This window comes from Saccopteryx bilineata, chromosome 4 (genome assembly GCF_036850765.1).
Source record: "Saccopteryx bilineata isolate mSacBil1 chromosome 4, mSacBil1_pri_phased_curated, whole genome shotgun sequence".
NCBI lineage: Eukaryota > Metazoa > Chordata > Mammalia > Chiroptera > Emballonuridae > Saccopteryx > Saccopteryx bilineata.
The window spans coordinates 203,389,586-203,409,883 of NC_089493.1; the positions used below are offsets into that span (position 1 = coordinate 203,389,586).

Sequence of the window (20,298 nt, forward strand, 5' to 3'; positions counted from 1 at the left end):
CCACACACCGGGTCGATGCTCTACCACTAAACTAACCTGCCAGGGCCTGATTTTAAGATTTAAAGACTAAATTACTTATTTAAGAATATAAAGTGAGCTGGTGGCAGGTTCAGGTTGGGTTATGACATAAATTTTGTTTTTAGTGACTGCCCAATTAACCTACACTTTTTAGAATTCCCAGGGCTGTTTTCATGCCTTAAAAAGTCATTTCATAGAGTGGAAAATAAATCAATGTTTTTATTTATTTATATAAAGCTTGTGTTTTAGATAAATATTTTTTCATATTCTGCATGTGTCCAAACATGATATAGAAACCCTGAGAGTAACACCTATGTTTTAAAATGATAAAGACTTTAGAGTGGGTGTCACTCTAAAAAACATAAGTCTATACAACGTTTTTCTTAATTCTTAAATACCTAGTAACTTGAGAATAGGTACAAGAAATGCATAGAAATAATTGTACCTTATATTTAAGAACACTTTCCACTCTTGAAGTATTTTACTTTTACATTTGCCTTTTGTTCTTCTCAAAACTCTATGAAGGTTAGACTGTGTTGTTTCTGTCCAAATTTTGCTACTCATTTTCTCTCATAAAAGCTTTTATTTCTTTTCCAAGTGACATATACATACTATGGAAACTCAGCTTTGTAGAGTTACTAAACCCTAAAGTCTTTTTTCCGCCTTCCTCCTCCTGGAACGGTGTGGCCTTCTGTGCTCCAGGTGTCTGCCGCCCTCAGCCTTCATAATTGTGTTCTGACTCTCATTGCCTGAGACTGTTCCTTCTCTTTTCATTTTTCTGTTCAGCTTTTTAGTAAAAGTCTTCTTAAATGCAGTCAGCTCTGCTTTTTGTGCTATAATACTATCTTTTTTTTGGAGGACTTTCAACCTCCCTCATTGATTCAGTTTCTTCTCTATTTGGGTGGCCTGGAATCTGGGAGTTGGAAGATATAATGCTTGCATTACATTTAATGGAATCTTCAGGTGATTATTTACAGCAGCAGTTGAGTGGTATCATCATTTCACAGTAATACATTATAAACTCATCATTTTTTTCTCAGAAGAATTTCTTTTTGAAATTCTTAATTCATATTCAAGAAACATTTATTAAGACTAGATGTTGTATGATTCTGTTTTTATGAAATGTCCAAAATAGGCAAACCTGTAGAAACAGAAAGTAGATTAGTGGGTGTCTATGGTTGGGAGTGGGGTGGAGAGTGACTGCTAATAGGGAATTTCTTTTTGGGGTGATGAAAATGTTCTAAAATTAAGTTGTATAGAGAACATAGTCACAACACTCTGAATACACTAAAAACCATTGATTTGTTCACTTTAAAAGGCTTAATTGTATAGTTACAAATTTTATCTCAGTGAAACTTTTTTTTTAAAGGAACATTTATTAAATACCTGCTATAAATGAGGTGGTGCCAAGCACTTTTTCAGGTGACTCTGTTTAACATTTGTGTCAGCACTGTGACTATATCTGTCCGTGCTTCCATTGCCTTTTTTAGTCACTTTCTTAGATTATGTCTGTATATCTCTATATATTTTTACTATTTTTCTGTCTGTCCTCTTTTTCAGTCACAACCTCTGTTAATCAGATTTTTTTTTTACTGGTAACATCTTGCTCCCACTTTCTTTAGTCCATTTGATACATAGTTACTACACACCCAGCACAGTGAAGTTTTCTGACATGGACCTGGGGGAGGGAATGCGCTGTGGTCACTGCGGGGAGGTAGCGCTAGCCCCTTAGGGAATGCGCTGTGGTCACTGCGGGGAGGTAGTGCTAGCCCCTTGCCCAGCTCCTGGAGCCTAATGCTCTGCTCTAGTTGAACTGTGTGCCCCAGTTTCTGTGCACGCAGCACGTGCGTGTCCTCCCCAGCTCTCGTTCATGCTATGTTTCTTAACTTTCGGGTGGCTTCACCCACCATTTCTGCTAGTATCTTTCTAAGGACTTGCTCAAATCTTCCTGACTCTTCCGCAGAATCTTTCTCTTACCCCATGTCTTAGGGATTGTCATCCTCAATATTCTTCGGGAACTTGCTGTCTGCATTACACACTGTAGGAGCTGGTCACATTTTCTGGGTACCCAGCTTGTTAAGTTCCTTCAGGGTGAACATCTTTTAGCATTGGAATTAAAAGAGACGGGCAAGAGTTTTGGAACCACACAACTCAGGTTGAAATTCTGGCCCCTGCACATACAGCTGTGTGAACTGAGGCATGCTCTGGTAAGCACTCAGGTTCCTTGTCCTCACCCACACTCTGAGCTCCCCGAGAGCAGGGACCTTGTGTGTGCTTTCCAGCTGTATTCCTCACATCTAGAGCAGTGACTGGCAGAGAATGGCATGTGACGGGCACTCAGATATATGTTGAATGAATGAAGAAATGAGAATAACTGCTACTATAGTAGGGGTGTGAGGATTAAATGAAACAATGAATGTCAGTTGCATAGCACAGGATCTCAATTAAAATTAATTTTCTTTTCTGGTCTTTTTGACCCCTTTAACATTTTATATTCAGGGTCTGGTTTGATGTGTACTTTCGTTCAGTAGGTGCCTGTATCAGTACATATTCCACCAGATAAACAACAGAATGAAGGTATTACTGTAAACAATTGACTTATGTGGTTTGGGGGCTGGCTAGGTGAGTCTGAAATCTACAGGATAGACAGTCAGGAAGGTTTGGAAACGCAAGCAGAAGCCAAAGCTCTAGTCACAGGTGGGATTTCTTCTCTCTCAGAGAAATATCAGTTCTGTTCACAAGGTCTTTCAACTATAGTAATTCAATCAGGTCTACCCCGATCATTCAGGACACTCTTTTTTTCTCAGAACGAACTGATTATAGATGATAATCACATATGAAAAATATAATACCTTCACATCATTACCTAGATTGCATTTGATTGGTAACTAGAGACTATAACCTGATCATTACAACATCTCTTTAGACAATTCCTTTATTATTCCCAATATATTGTTGAGGGTGCTTTATAAAACTAGAAATGTAATAAAATTAGAGTACAAGGGAGGGTTTTGTGGTATGTTGCAGGTTCCATTCACTTGTTAAACAACCAGTGAAGAGTGTGTGTCATGTGCCAGGTACTACATGCACTAGAAGCTTCTTGCTCACATTTCTGTGTGGAAGATGAATGGGTACCATGAGCCAGTGATTTAGTGGCTAGTAGAGGGCCAAATGCAGGGAGTGCCTAAGAGGGGACACCTAACTAAACTTTGCAGATCTCTTTTAGTAGTGAGGTCTTTTTGTGTTGCTTTGCATGAGATATGATGAACAGGAGTTACTTAAGTTAAGAAATAAAAGGGAAGGGAGAGGGTAAGTAGGTACCACTTAGCAGGGATACCATTTCCATGGCATATTCAGGGAAATTATAAGTGGCTGAAAATGGGTAGGAAATAAGCTTGGTGCTTGAGTCGTGCAGGGAGAAAAGTGGACTCTTGGTTGTGGAGGACAGGCAAAGATGAGGCTGAACACACACCTGTGTTCTTATATTCTGTAGGGTCTTATATACTAGGAAGCCTTGTTAGAGATTGGATCTCTTCCAAAAAGAGATGGTGAGCTTAGAAGAGGTTCAGAGAGGAAAGTGGTTAAATTGAATCAATTTGAGCTTTAGAAAGACTATTTAAGAATAGATTTGGCATTTGTGGGGTACAGATGTGGTACCTGGAGAAATTTAGATTGGGAGATAAACTAGGAAGCTGGTTAGTAATGATGGTGGCCTAAACTAAGAGAAAGTGAGCAGATAGTGATTGATTTGACTAGAACTTGGAAGTGGAGGATGAGGGAAGACTCAAGGATAAAACCGAGGTTTTTAGATAGGTTGTTCAGGAAGAAGAGCAAATTTGAGTATGATGTTTTCAACTGTGTGTGTGGAGAGTTTAAAATTCTGGTGGGGCATTAAAGTATAATCACTTGGTCGGCTTTTGGATATATTAGGTGAGAGCAAAGGAAAGGGCTCTAGGCTGGATTTCTAGACTTGGGAAGTACTGACTTCTTGATTTAAAAAAAAAAAAAAAAAAAAGCCTAGAAAATGGATATGCAGTGAGAAGAGGGCTAGGGTAGAATATTCCCAGTATTGAAGAATCTGCGGGGGGGAAACATAACTAGCAGTGGTGGGGAATGTGGTGCCAGGTGATTAGTAGAGTCTGAGTGTCGAGGAAGTGTTGATTTTGCAGCTGATGTGCAGCACTCTGAAGTATGTGACCTACAGTGTTTCCCATGTACACAGTTCTTCAGGGTCCAGTTCATGAAAGGTAAAGTGTTAGAGCTGTGCTTGTTGAATGCAAGATATTCAAAAGAAACAGGACTGCTTCTCAAATAAAGGTATTGATATAAAAATTATGCAACATACTCTATTTTGGTTGACTTTTTTTCTTTTACTTAATAGTTAAAGAAGTTCCCAGTTACCTCTTATTTATATGTGTTTATTGTCTTTCAGTCTATACAAGTTTCTAAACTTCTCTGAATCTCATTTCAAATTCCTGTGAAAAAAGAAATTTAAATGAGATGATTTTCTGTTTGAGTTTATAAGTATAATCAATGAGAATAATATAAGCTAAAATATAATTTGAGACAGCTTTCATATTTTTAACATCAAAGATTTCTCTTACTTTGATAGATCCAATAAAAACACCTGATTTCTTTTTTTCTTTTCCACACTTGCTCAAAACTGGCTATTTAAAAAAATAGAAAAAATCCTTTGGGGTTATGTAGCCATAGTTTATAACCACTAGGTGTCAGGCTCTTCATAAATAGTTAATGCCCTATAAAAATTATCTGTACACACAATATTTTGACTCTAGAATCATTATGTTTTATTAGGATATTCTGTTTCTATCCCCAATTAAATGCACTCTGTGGTGTGTATATAATATATATATATATTTTTTAATTACAGTGAATACAATTTTGAAAATCTTGTTAGCATTCTTACATCTTACATAGTTGGAGTAGGTGGTCATTGGTATATAGCACTTGAGCACTATGGTACTTAATGCTGTTTCTCCCATAGTGTCATCTTATCCAAAATTTAAAAATTGCAGAAATGCCTGTCCCTTGTACCTCTTCATAAATAAGAGAATAGTTCACTCCTTACCTTTCCAAGATAGATTTCTTAAATTTTTCTTACATAGTTTTTTTTTTTGTGTGTGTGTGTGACAGAGTCAGACAGAGGGACAGATAGAGACAGACAGACTCCAGGAAGGGAGACAGATGAGAAGCATCAATTCTTCGTTGCAGCACCTTAGTTGTTCATTGATTGTTTTCTCATATGTGCCTTGGGGGGGGGGGGCTACAGCAGAATGAGTAACTCCTTGCTCGAGCCAGTGACCTCAAGCTGGTGAGCCTTGCTCAAACCAGATGAGCCTGTGCTCAAGCTGGCGACCTTGGGATCTTGAACCTTCGTCCTCCGTGTCCCAGTCCAACACTATCCACTGCGCCACCGCCTGGTCAGGCCTTACATAATTTCTAAATGGAATTTCTTTACTTTTTTTTTTTTTTTTTTAAAGAAAATAGCTTTCTATAACAAACTATTAGAATTGAATAATAGTTTTTGGCTAAGGCAGAGGTATTATAAGTGGGTCTAATAACAATGAATGAATGAATCACATATTTATATATCTATATCTATCTATCTATCTATATATATATAATGGGAATCCAAAACTTTCTCTTTTTTTTAATTGGTATAAAAGCTACAATAGCCTGACCAAGTAGTAGTGCAGTGGATAGAGCGTCCGACTGGGATGTGGAAGACCCAGGTTCGAGACCCTGAGGTCGCCAGCTTGAGTGTGGGCTCATCTGGTTTGAGCAAAAATTCACCAGCTTGGACCCAAGGTCACTGGCTCAAGCAAGGGGTTACTCGGTCTGCTGAAGGCCCGCGGTCAAGGCACATATGAGAAAGCAATCAATGAACAACTAAGGTGTCGCAATGCGCAACGAAAAACTAATGATTGATGCTTCTCATCTCTCCATTCCTGTCTGTCTGTCTGTCTGTCCCTGTCTATCCTTCACTCTGACTCTCTCTCTGTCTCTGTTAAAAAAAAAAAAAAGATAGAATAACTTAGTATGGAAAAGACAAATAGATAATGCATAATTCATATTCTTTTTAGGACCTTCTTTTGAATGGCTTTTTTTCCCCCATTAAAAACATAAGTTTCCCTAAATGCTTAACAGTTTTTTTTCTTTACCAAAATATCTATTCGGCAAATACTCTTATTTTTGTGGGAGGGTATAGAATTTGGCTATACAATTTGGAATAATGACAAGTCTCATTTATTAGTTAAATTGGTGTTTTGCAGTAAATGTTTTGTGACAATCTATTATATGTACAGAGATAATCCTGGAGTAAAAGTGACTTCACTTTTCTTTGAAAGCATTGTTACTGTTCACCCCCTTTTGGGGGGGCTTTATTTTGGATATAGGATAGAATGCTGATAATTTTACTGTACTGGTGTACTGTAATCATAGATAGGCTCTCTCACTACCCCCATTTAGCTCCCCTTTCAGTCATGCAACACTGTAGTCTTTTCTGATTAGAAATCAGTTTCAGATGATTTACATTGCCTATGAAAGTGCTGGTCTAACAGACAGTATGGTGGTTATGAGAGGAGAGGGGGTGGGGAGATAGTAGAAGGTAAAGAGAGGCAAATATATATATGTTGATAGAAGATGATTTGACTTTGGGTGGTGGTCACATAGTGCTATATATAGCTCATGTATACTCTTGAATCTCTAGAAAAATTGACATTCTGAGCAGGTTTACATTCTGTCCTCGGTATTTTTAGTACACTTTGCCCTTAATTTTTATTTTTTAATAATTTACTATAAGTACTAGGTTACTTATAGTACTTGTTTATATATTTTCCCAGCTTTTAAAAAAGTTGAAATAATTTTGGTGTGACAAGGATCTTATAATAAAAGCATGAATTTTTGAAATGGTGTTCTGTAAGCTTTAATGAAAACATGTTTGGATTATTTTATTAAATAAGGTACCATAGTTCTTTTCAATTTTTAAAAAATTTTTCATTGATTGAGAGGGGGCAGAGGGAAGGGAGAGACAGTGTAAGAGAGAGCATCAACTTGTTCCACTTAGTTCCATTTAACTGTGTGCTCATTGACTGATTCTTGTACATGCCCTGACCAGGGATCAAACCCGTGATCTTGGTGTGCTGGGATGATGCTTTATCTACTGAGCCATCTGGCCAGGGCCTTTACTTTTCATATACTTATATTTTGTCATACACCAACCCACTGTACACTAAGATATTTCTGAAGATAAATTAAGGAAGCAGGATTCCCTTCTGGATTTGCGTCTTGACTATGACACTTATGCAGCTATTTAAAAATTAATTTTTATTAGTACAACACATTTACATAATTATTTTATCCTGAGGAAAACTCCCAGAGTCAAGGCAACAAATATTCTTGTTTTATGGAAAGTAAATGAGGTTTTGAGTGACAGTAGTTTTTGAGCGTTGTGCACTGAACACTTATGCAGTCTTTTCCCTCTAGTTGGCTCTCTGGGTCTATATAGATAAAAAGACTGTTGAGAAATGTGTGCTCTTCCTACCTTTATTTTGCCTCTGTGTTCTGTGAGGCAGTGAATTTCATTTTAAGTAACTAAACTTTGAAGCCCATATATATCACATCAGCTACTCAATACAAATTTGAAAGCAGTCCCAGGTTCGAAACTCTGAGGTTGCTAGCTTGAGTGTGAGCTCATTTGGCTTGAGTGCAGGCTTTCCAGCTTGAATGCAGGTGCTGGCTTGAGCAAGGGGTCACTGGCTCAGCTTGAGCCTCCCCCATCCCCAGTCAAGGCACATATGAGAAGCAATCAATGAACAACTAAAATGATGCAACTATGAGTTAATTCTTCTCATCTCTCTCTTGTAAAAACAAAAAACAAATTAGAACACATGGTTATTTATCCCTATAAACTGTGGGGAAAGGGGGAGTCACTGCACTGTGATTGGGTCTAGCAAATAAAGTTTATTAGGGTTCTATAATGCACTTCATTTTTTAGAATCTAATCATATGTACTCACTGTGAGATAATTTCTTGATTACTACATAATAGTAATAATTCATCTGTACTTTTAATGTTCCATAGAACACTTGGTTTTGAAAGAATAAAAATAATTACTTCTATACTTATGATAGGGCTATGGTTACTAGAAGAAAAAACTTTAGGATTTATGAGTATATGTATTTGTCAGTCTTCTCTTTTTCTTCCTAACTTTTTCACAGTTTGTAATGTTTGTCTCCTCTCTTCTCCAAATCCCACTGCGATTGTGTTTGATCTTCCATCCCCCTTTCCACCCCATCCCACCTTTAGTCCGTTCAGTGTATGGATCTTTCAGGTGCATCTGTGAACACAGCTGGGGTTCCTTCACTGTCTTACAGTTGTTGAGTTTGCTGGATTTCAAGGGGAGAGATCAGGAGTATCTCTCATGCTACCATTACTTTTAATATTTTCTTTAAAAATTGAAAAGAGAGAGAAATCCAAGGCATTTCAGTGTGTTGACTGCATCATAAAAGTGTTTTATGTAAACCAGAAGATTAAAAAAAAAAAAAAGACTGTGGCTATAGAGAAAATGATGGTAAAGGAAATGCAAAGGAAGGAAAATTTTATAAAATCATGGAAGTACCAGCCTGATAGCTTGCTTCCCAATGTTTCTCAGAGGATAGAATGCAAATCAGAATAGCTGTTTTATTTAAATTGGTTTGAAAACTAGACAGAAGCATCTGACTGACCTTTCAGAATCTATCTCACAAAATCAAACATGGAAGAAATGAAAACATTAAAGTTAAATTTAAGTTATCTGGATATATATAAAGTCCAAATGTTTTAAAACTGGTTTTATGTTGAAGTTGGTTACTTTTTCTAAGCTGCTGCTTTACAATGTAGACCCATGGTTCCAATTGTTCTCTAAAGGAAGAAGTTAGGAGCCAGCCACAGTTGCAACAGTTGTAAACAGTACTCCATTAGGCCCTAATATTACTATTTAGTAACATCTTTTGAATGAAAGTTTTGGTAGGTTTAGATGCTCTGTTTAAAATGACTTTGACCCTCCCTGGAGCATGCCCGTACCTTTAACTACCCTCCTCTCTACTTCCCCCTCCTCCCCGTGCCCAGCACATTTCTCTTTCTCCGTGCTTCCCCTTCTTTTTCCTCTGTAACTTGTTTCCTAAAGCCCTTATCTTTTACCTCTGTGACTTTCTAAATAATCTCTCTCTTATTAAAAAATAAAATGATTTTTAGCCTGACCTTTGGTGGTGCAGTTGATAGAGCATCAACTTGGATCCTGAGGTCGCTGGTTTGAAACCCCAGGCTTGCCTGGTCAGGGCACAAACAAGAAGCAACTACTATGAGTTGATGCTTGCTGCTCCCCCACTCCCTTCTCTCTCTTCTTTCTCTAAAAAAAACAAAAGAAATTTACTAAAGAAAAAAAAAAAATTTTTAAAGATGGGCAGTGGGGACTGGCCTAACCTATAAAAATATCAATAATCAAAGAAGTGACTGAATACACACTAAAAGTATAATGAACTTAAGTGGTCTTAGACTTAGGACAAAGTTCTCATTCACCTAGAACAGGGGCCCGGAACCTATGGCTCGTGAGCCAGATGTGGTTCTTCTGATTGCTGCATCTGGCTCGCAGCCAAATCTTTAATAAAAAAAAAAAACAACGTTAAAAATATTAAACATTCTCATGTATTACACTCCATTTCCTACCGCTCATGTTCAAGGCTGCGGGTGGCTGGAGCCAATCACAGCTGTCCTCCGAAACAACACCAAATTTTTATTGGATAATGTGTAACGTACACGGGTCGTTGTGAGGTCAGGAAGTAAACTTCCCTCCTTTTAATCAAGTAGTCAGCTAGCTAATTGCAGAAATCCTTTTGACGAGGAAGATGGCTAAAACAAAAAAAGATGAGTATCGTACTTTTCAGAGGAATTCGCCTTTGTGGAGAGAGCAGGTTCTGCAGTGTGTCTAATATTCAATGATAAAATTGCATCGATGAAACGGTCAAATATAAAGCGGCACTTCGACACACACCATACTACATTTGCATCAAAATATCTAGCGGGGGACAACAGGAAGAAAGCATGTCAAGAGCTACCGTGCAGAGTGCAAGCTAGTCAGCAGCAACTCCGTGTTTGGACCCAACAAGGTGACTGGAATTCGGCTAGCTTTGCTAGTGCTTTAGCAATTGTGAGAAACGGAAAGCCAGTCACAGATGGGGAATTTTCCAAAACATTCATGTTTGATGTTGCCAATGAACTTTTTGATGACTTTTTGGATAAAGACAAGATAATCAAACAAATAAAAGACATACCTCTGTCAGCAAAAACTGTTCACGATCGTACCAGCATGATGGCAAATCAAATTGAGGCAACACAAGTGAAGGACATAAATGCAGCACCATTCTTTTCTCTTGCTTTGGATGAGTCAACAGACGTAAGCCATTTATCCCAGTTCAGCATGATTGCAAGGCATGCTGTCGGTGACACACTACGTGAGGAGGAAAGTCTTGCTGTTTTGCCTATGAAAGAGACAACAAGAGGGGAGGATTTATTCAAGTCTTTCACTGAGTTCGCTAAAGAAAAAAATCTACCGATGGATAAACTTATTTCGGTGTGTACTGATGGTGCTCCATGCATGGTGGGGAAAAACAGAGGATTCGTAGCGCTTCTTCGTGAACATGAAAAGAGACCCATCCTAAGTTTTCACTGCATCCTACATCAGGAGGCGCTTTGTGCTCAGATGTGTGGTGAGCAGCTTGGTGAGGTGATGTTGCTGGTCATTTGGGTGGTCAACTTTATTGTTGCCCAAGCTTTAAATGATCACCAGTTTAAAACACTGCTGGATACCTGACCAGGTGGTGGCGCAGTGGATAGAGTGTCGGACTGGGATGTGGAAGGACCCAGGTTTGAGACCCCGAGGTCACCAGCTTGAGCGTGGGCTCATCTGGCTTGAGCAAAAAGCTTACCAGCTTGGACCCAAGGTCGCTGGCTCCAGCAAGGGATTACTCGGTCTGCTGAAGGCCCGCGGTCAAGGCACATATGAGAAAGCAATCAATGAACAACTAAGAAGTCACAAGCGCAAGGAGAAACTAATGATAGATGTTTCTCATCTCTCTCTCCGTTCCTGTCTGTCTGTCCCTGTCTATCTCTACCTATGTAAAAAATAAAATAAAATAAAAAATAAAATAAATAAAAAAAATAAAACACTGCTGGATGAAGTTGGGAATAATTATCCTGGTCTGCTTCTGCACAGCAATGTGTGTTGGTTGTCAAGAGGGAAGGTGCTCAGCTGTTTTGCGGCTTGTCTGAGTGAAATACAGACTTTTCTTGAAAAGAAAACGTTGAGCATCCTGAGTTAGCTAACACTGAGTGGCTCCTGAAGTTCTACTATCTCGTGGACATGACTGAACATCTGAACCAGCTCAATGTGAAAATGCAAGGCGTTGGAAATACAGTCTTATCCCTTCAACAAGCAGTGTTTGCATTTGAAAACAAGCTGGAACTCTTTATCGCCAACATTGAAACAGGTCGTTTATTACACTTTGAAAAACTGGGAGAGTTTAAAGATGCATGCACAGCAAATGACCCTGCTCAACATCTTGATCTCCAGCAGATAGTAGGCTTCACATCTAATCTCCTACAGTCATTCAAAGCGCACTTTGGAAAATTTGTGAGCGCACTCATCTTTTTAAGTTCATCACCCATCCACATGAGTGTGCAGTGGACAGTGCCGACCTGAGTTACATCCCCGGTGTCTCCATCAGAGATTTTTTATTTTTATTATTTTTTTTTATTTTTCTGAAGCTGGAAACAGGGAGAGACAGTCAGACAGACTCCCGCATGCACCTGACCGGGATCCACCCAGCACGCCCACCAGGGGTGACGCTCTGCCCACCAGGGGGCAATGCTCTGCCCCTCTGGGGCATCGCCCTGTCACGGCCAGAGCCACTTTAGCGCCTGGGGCAGAGGCCAAGGAGCCATCCCCAGCGCCCGGGTCATCTTTGCTCCAATGGAGCCTTGGCTGCGGGAGGGGAAGAGAGAGACAGAGAGGAAGGAGGGGGAGGGGTGGAGAAGCAAATAGGCGCTTCTCCTATGTGCCCTGGCCAGGAATCGAACCCGGGTCCCCCACACGTCAGGCCGACGCTCTACCTCTGAGCCAACCGGCCAGGGCCTCCATCAGAGATTTTGATCTACAAGCTGCTGACCTGAAGGCCTCAGATGTGTGGGTAAATAAGTTCAAGTCACTGAATGAAGATTTGGAAAAACTTGCATGACAGCAAGCAGAGTTGGTGAGCAAACATAAGTGAGGAAAAATGAAAAAACTTCAACCCGCGGACCAGCTGATTGTCAGAACTTGGAACGCGCTTCCCATCACATACCACACACTGCAGCATATGAGTGTTGCTGTACTGACATTGTTTGGCTCTACGTATGCATGTGAGCAGTCTTTCTCACATCGAAAGAACGTTTAAGACCAGCCTATTATCATGTTTAATGGATGAAAGTCTCCACGCCTGCATGAAGCTTAACCTCACCACGTATCAACCAGACTACAAAGCCATCAACAAAACCATGCAGCACCAGAAGTCACATTAATGGTAAGAAGTACTTTTATTCATCATTGGTTAGCAACAGCATAACAACGTTATTAAAAAGAATTCAGAGACTTATTGTACTTAAAAGTGTTGGTCTTACATAAAACGCACACATTTATTTGTATTTAGTGTTAAACATATTGTATGCCTCTCATGGAATTACATTTTAAAATTTTGGTGTTCATGCCCTGGCCGGTTGGCTCAGTGGTAGAGCGTCGGCCTGGCGTGCAGGAGTCCCGGGTTCGATTCCCGGCCAGGGCACACAGGAGAAGCGCCCATCTGCTTCTCCACCTCTCCCCCTCTCCTTCCTCTCTGTCTCTCTCTTCTCCTCCTGCAGCCAAGGCTCCACTGGAGCAAAGATGACCCGGGTGCTGAGGATGGCTGTGACCTCTGCCTCAGGCGCTAGAATGGCTCTGGATGCAACAGAGCGACACCCCAGAGAGGCAGAGCATCGCCCCCTGGTGGGCATGCCGGGTGGATCCCGGTCGGGCGCATGCGGGAGTCTGTCTGACTGCCTCCTCGTTTCCAGTTTTGGAAAAATGGGGGAAAAAAAATTGTGGTGTTCATGGCTCTCTCAGCCAAAAGTGTTCCCGACCCCTGACCCAGAATATTCACTTGAGAAATATAGAAGATGTACCCAGTTAGCTGAGATTAAAGTCTTGAGTACATCACTGTTCAGTAACCCATATATAAGGCAACTGGTAAAGTGAGTATTTATATCAAAAATCTTAGAATTATATTTGTATAATATTAAATTTTACAAATTTATCTGCAGTCCACTTATTCCTCCCATTATTGCTTTGGTGGTCTTAGGAATCTTTTCAACATAATTTATTTTTCAGGAAAAGGAAATTTTGCTTTGAGCATTAAAATGGATACATGGTTCTTTATTTATTAAATGGTTCTTGAAATAATTCTTGGTTAAAGGTAGAAGTTCTTCACATTGGTTGGAGGAGATTTGTTATCTTCAGAAGTCTAAAATCACTCTTGAGAAGTTCTTCTTGGGACTTACCCAGGTTTTCAAGAAACTGTTCAAAAGCTTTTACCTAAGGACATAGACTTGTCTTGTAATTTCTGGTTCTGTGTTTGATATCGGATGCAGCTTTCTTCTCCTCTTTCTTCTCTTCATTGTTGGAATGGCATCTAATTCATGCAGATGGAGCTTATGTTTCCAATAGTAAACGATCAAACTGATCCACTTTCTGTAAATCAATAGACACTGAAATTCAACCTCTGTTAGGGTGAACACTAAAAGGGCTTTCAGCAAATGACTGGTTCCTTTGCTAACATTGACATCCAGCTGTGGAAAACAGCACTGGAGCATGATTCTCCACTCACGCTAGGGATGTTGTTTGTCATTCTGATGTCATTTGGCTACCTGGCTACTTCCTTCAGTTGCTCCTTCAAATGCTCCCAATATTGAAGTGAACTGTAATGCTTTGGAAGCTTTGTTGAAGGTCAACAGTAATTGTTTCAGGAACAACAGCTAAAATTTTATTGCAACTTTTTTAATTTCCAAGAATATCTTGATCAAACAGTCATATTCCTTAAAATGTTTATTGATTATGTATATAGATTTTCTGACAAAAGGGTGATTTTTTTCACTTAGGTGAACTTTCTTTTTAATGTCTTGACCACCATTTACAAGGCTCAAATAATCAAATATCCCAGAGTGTACCACGGAGGATAATTTTCTAACTGATTCAACACAGACCCAATCAATGAACACCTCTTCTTCCGGAATGTATCCAGAAGCAACGCTTAAATTCATAGTCCTTTAGTGCTCAGCCAATTTGTATGGCGTCATAATAAAGGACCAACAGTTAGAATATATGAGCCCTGTCCAGTGGAGGACTCAGTGGTAGATAGAGTGTCGGCTTGGCATGTGGATGTTCTGGGTTTGTGGGTCAGGGCACACAGCGGAAGCGCCTATTTCTCCACCCCTCCCCCCTCACTCCTCCATACAGCCATGGCTCAGTTGGAATGAGTTGGCCCCTGGTGTTGAAAATGACTCCATGGCCTTCACCTCAGGTGCTAAAGAAGAGCTCGGTTGCTGAGCAATGGAGCATCGCCCCCTAGTGGGCTTTCCAGGTGGATCCCGGTCGCGGTGCATGTGGGAATCTGTTTCTGCCTCCCCTTCTCTCACTAAATTAAAAATAAAAAAAGAATATATGTCTGCAGACCTGATATCTCACGTTATCATCGTCTGTCATTTCAGTGTCAGCACCAGTTCTTTTTCCTGAGCCTGGGAAGCTCCCAGTTTCACTGTATTATGTTGTTTGGGTCGGTGGGAATATATCGTGCTTATATCAGTCTTGTTTGGATTCATTTTCTGCATCTCCTTTTCCAGATCATTCTGGTTGTTGAAAGATAGGTAGCAGAAGTAAATATCTAATCTTTCATTGTGAATGAAAATCAGCAGTGTTGAAAATAATTCTGTATCGGCCCTGGCCGGTTGGCTCAGTGGTAGAGCTTCGGCCAGTCATGCAGCAGTCCCGGGTTCGATTATTGGCCAGGGCACATAGGAGAGGCACCCATCTGCTTCTCCACCCCTCCCCCTCTCCTTCCTCTCTTTCTCTCTCTTCCCCTCCCTCAGCCGAGGCTCCATTGGAGCAAAGATGGCCTGGGTGCTGGGGATGGCTTTGTGGCCTCTGCCTCAGGCGCTAGAATGGCTCTGATTGCGGCAGAGCATCGCCCTAGTGGGCATGCCAGGTGGATCCCGGTTGGGCGCATGCGGGAGTCTGTCTGACTGCCTCCCTGTTTCCAGCTTCAGAAAAATACAAAAAAAAAAAAAAGTGAAGGAGAAATAAAATCTTTCTCAGAAAATAATTCTATATCATTGCACCATAATGGAGTAAGTGGTAGTACTCAGTATAGGGAAAGAGCTTCTGGTTAATCAAGTTTAAGCAGCTCGGGCAGCTTGGAGGGGTCAGCTACCTCCACGGAGTGCTGTACTCAGCCTGGCAGGATTACTGCAAGAATTGGTGAGGAGCTCACAGGAGCCTCCAACTTTGTATTTTACATGGACAGTTTCATTTATGTCCAAGTTGCAGCTACCATTTATGTGCCAATGGTTTCCGAGACCATGTCTCTAGCCCATTCCTCTCTTGAGCTCCCAATGAAATCTTCGCCTGCCTGCTGTGGCAGGCTAGAGGAGGTAGGTCTTCAGAATGTACGAATGTTTAAAACCTCACCCAGCATCTTTATCCCTAAACCAGTCTATCCTTTCTATTCTCTTTCTGTGACGACTTCCCATATTCAAACTTGACTTGAATGTCTTTTACTCGTTCTGCTTTTTTTCACTTGACATTTACTCCATAATTACCAGTTCCTATCAAAGTTTGGTGAAAGAACTGACTTTAGTGCACTGCCCCCATCTTCTAGAACTGCTTTTGTCAAGCGTCTAATTTAGACCTAATCACAGTGCACTGTAATTACAAGTTCACTTTTCTGTCTCACTCTCTCCCCGCAAGTTTGTAGGCATGTAATAAATATTCTAATTTGCTTTTATTATTTAATTTATCAAATTAGTCTTAAATTGAGTGGCTGATGCTATATGTATTGATGTGCTTCATAGTTTATACATCTTAAAACATATGTTAATAGAGTGTTTTTCAACCCATACTCATGAAAATAAATCCCAAGATTTGAGCGATGGATCAGTATGGGCAAAGAGTTCACAGAAGTGTTTCTTTATAAATTCTTTAAATCTTGACCATACACAAAAAGTTAAATGGTATACAGAATAGAGTAGCAGAGGTATCTTTGGGAACATAAATAATGCTTGGTACATTAAATGATGAAATGATATCATGTGGTTATAACATGGTCAATGGTGTATATGTAGCCAATATAGAAATAGATAAGGCATTATTTCCTTTGATTTGTCTAGGGTAGTAAATTAATGTATTAAAGTCAGAATGTCTTCTGTTTTGTTAAACCATTTTCTTATAATGCTATAGTATGGTAATTAGGTACAGCAGAAAAAAACTTTTTTCATTTGACTAAGTTTTTTATATTTGTTTGGGATAGGCATAATTATCTCTTCTGCCTTGGGGATTAAAAAGAAAAACCTATTAAGAAAATGTTTAAATACGATATTATGTGCCAATGTGGTAGCTGATGTTATTGATCTTAGGCATCAGGCGTAGTATCTACTCCTGCTCCTTTTATCTGAGTAATGTTGAGACTCATTGAGGAACTATTGAAAACGAATGTGTAGATCACTTACCTTCTGCTTTTTGTGCCTCTGTAGGTGCATGGACTGTATCGCACAACAGGTGCTAGTTTTGAGAAGGCCCAACAGGAGTTTGCAACAGGCGTGATGTCCAACAAAACTGTTCAGACTGCAGCTGCCAATGCAGCCTCCACTGCAGCCACTAGTGCAGCTCAGAATGCTTTCAAGGGTAACCAAATCTAGAGGGACTCCAAACAATACACTGTTATGTTTTACTGTACCTTTTTCTCCAGTTACTGTATTCTATAAATATTTTTATGTTCAAAACATATACACACACAGTACACACAGCATGTATATCTCCTATTCACTTGTGCATGGGCAAGAACCAGAAAAATGTCATCTTATTATTTACCTACTAGTTTCTTAAGATTTTAGAGCCCCTTGCAGAAAAAAAATGTTACATGCTAAATATTCTCCATATTTTGGGGGGGATGAATGTTCAGCACATTTATTTCAGTGATGAGACACTGAAATTAATATGGTACTTATGATTAAAATTTCATTTAATACTAGCTGCAATCATTCTTTCAATAATCTTAGACTTAAGGATTACACATTGGAGCAGTAAATGGATGCTTCAGAGACTTAGGGATTTTTAATTGGCTTGCTTTTTAGTGGTTTCAGTCACCAGTGAGGAGCCTATGTGCATTTTGTAGTAGATAATGTAAATTTTATCTTTTTATTTTCTTTTTTTAGAGTAGTTGATATTTTGATATGAATCTTTGATCTTGCATGGGCACCATGTTTCTTAAAAGAATTAATATTAGCACTGCTTATGGTTGTTAGAATGGGGAATTGTTTGTAGGATCATAGAAATGATTTTCTGTTGTAATAGTTTCTTTTAAATAAAAGTTTATTGGGGTGCAATGTGAATATAATATGCAGTGCATTATCCAAAAGAAAAACTAGAAAACTGATGGAATAGAATGTAGTGATGATAATACTTTTTTTTTAAATTTTCAGTATTCATATCATAGTAAAATATTACTTATGGAAACTTGGGTATATTCTTGTGCTTACCCTTTCTAATTGAACTGAGGTTGTGTTAGGCAGCTCTTTTTGGGTGAGTGTGTGTAATTTTTAACAGAGTTATTAAAGTCTACCCTAACTCCTTGTCCATAAAGAACGTATAGTATTTAAGGGATTTTTATAAGTGTCTTATCTCTAGTGGCACTAAAGATAAAAAAGTCCCTTGTATTTCACATATACTTGAATCCTTAATACATCTGTCTTTCAATTTTTGAGACAGACTGAATATATTAAAAATTTTAATAGTAGAAAAAATAAAACATTTAACTTGTACCAAGCAAGAAAATATACAGTTGAATCCATTAATTACGAATATAATCACTTTAAAATTGTTACTGCGCAGCACAGGAATTCACTCTTACATGCTTGGGTTGAGGTCTGAATCAACTTCAGTGCTGATTAAAAGACTTGAGATATTTGTAACACCGTGAGGCTGTGTTTGGGAGTCATTAGCTAATTTAAGATTACAGAGTAATAGGTACTGATTTATTCAACTTGGTTTTAAGTAGGCTCATTTATTGGAATATATTATTTGAGACTGCACATCCCTTCAAAAAAAAGGCACAGATGGTTAAATCACTTTCATTCTTCTCCCCAAATCTGGAGTTAAGATGAGTTTCACGCTGGGGCTGGATGGTGAATTCTCACTATTTATGAAAGAAGCTTTGCATGATAGTGCTACAAGGTGATGCAGAGCCAAGTGTTGTTTACATTTGTTGTATTTGGGACTTTATTGAAGTAATATACTTGGAATATATCGATATTTCTTTTATTGTGATGAAAATAGGGTTCAGAGTTTGAATTTAAATCTTATATGAATATTTCTGATCAGTGATATAATCTCAACCTACTGTGTCAACCAAATAAGCCAGTCCAAGTTTTTCACAATCTGTAATCTTATTGGTAATCTGTTTCATCTGTGTGCTTTATTGAGTGTGGATTTTACAGACATTCAAAACATTAACCACAAAATACAACAAGAACACTATGTCCATGATTATATTTCAAGTCCATTCTTGTTTAAAGCAAAAATGAAAGATTATCATTGACACTTGAAAAATACTGAGATACTTTCCTTTAAGAACAAGAATGCTTTTTATCTATTCTGTAGAAACCCCCATTGTTAAATAGCAAAAACCAACAGTACCTTTTTTGTGTGGATGGGGAAAATGTTGTTATAAATTCAGTTATTTGGGTTAAAACAAGCTTATGAGAGAATTGTTTTTTAAAAGCATAAATATGAATTAAAATGATGGCAATGCTTACAGTTTGATAAGAGGTAGGAGTTTTAAACTCTTATATTTTCTATTCTCTTAACAATAATTAGTAAATAGTCTCGTTTTCACTCAGCAAAAATAAAAAAGTGTTTTATATTTCATATTAGCATTACCCAGTACTGGAATCATGAAATGGTCTTCACAGTGTAAGGACCCATGTCATTTTTCACTTTGCAGTGTTAAGTTGTGGCTGTTTTATACAAAACTCAAGTTCGAACACTGGAAAATCATTGCTCAGTGATGTGTAATTTGGGACTTGGATTATTTATCTGGGGATGTTTGTATATTTTGTCAGTGGTAATACTGCGCTGCCATCATGGTGACTGTCATGGTTCTATATATAAACACCCTCCATCTGTCCCTCTAATGTTGCATGTTTTCGGTGGTTTGGAAGTTTTGTATATTTATTGTATTAACACAGAATGTCCTAAAATAAAATGCTGTTTAGTGGATGTGTGTTGTATAATTTTAAATACGTTATTAGCACTTCAGAGGTAGAATTTACGCTGAGGGTTTAATGTATAAAATTTTCTCATTTGAATTAAAAAATAATCTGTATAATTTTATCATGTGCTAAACAAAATAAACATATAAAAGATTATTCAAAAACTCTCGTCAATGTTAAGTGACAAGTTTTCTGTTGCGTTAAACCTTTGCAGGTAGTGAAATGATGAGCTTCACTCATATTAAATATTTTTGACTATTTTAAGGTCAAAATATGGACTATCTAGAGATTCAAAATGGAAAAATGTTTTTGTGGCTCAGATTTTCCTAGGGGTGGAATGAACGCCTCTCCTAGCATTGCCTTGATTCGAGTGAGCTTGTGTTCCATTTCCTGACCTCGCTGCTGTTGCTGTTTTATGTACTGATGAAAATACTTGCTGGACTTTTCACTTGGTTATTTAAAGGGTATGTTAAAATATATATAATCATGTTCATGGTGAATCTTATTTTGAGAATATTCAATTAAAAGAGTAGCATTTTCAATTTTCTGGGTGTTATCTAAAAGTGAGTTTGGATTGTAATTGGATATATCACCTATAAATCATGTTGAGATAATGTATGGCTTGCATTTTAGAGAGAATTTATGTTAAATTTATTAATTCTATAAATTATTTGT

General features: G+C 38.5%; 1 protein-coding gene and 1 pseudogene across 3 annotated transcripts in view; one reads left to right on the forward strand and one right to left on the reverse strand.

Annotated features, from left to right (window-relative positions):
• The window catches only part of SCAMP1 (secretory carrier membrane protein 1), a 132,167-nt gene extending 112,456 nt beyond the window's left edge, over positions 1 to 19,711 (forward strand). For all 3 annotated transcript variants that reach the window (XM_066273627.1, XM_066273628.1, XM_066273630.1), the window contains one exon: positions 16,888 to 19,711. In XM_066273627.1, the coding sequence (XP_066129724.1) occupies positions 16,888 to 17,052 (165 nt within the window). In that variant the 3' untranslated portion in view covers positions 17,053 to 19,711. The remainder of the gene's footprint in view (positions 1 to 16,887) is intronic.
• On the reverse strand, positions 13,571 to 14,845 carry LOC136334037 (DNA primase small subunit pseudogene; annotated as a pseudogene).
• Positions 19,712 to 20,298: the final 587 nt, after the last annotated feature.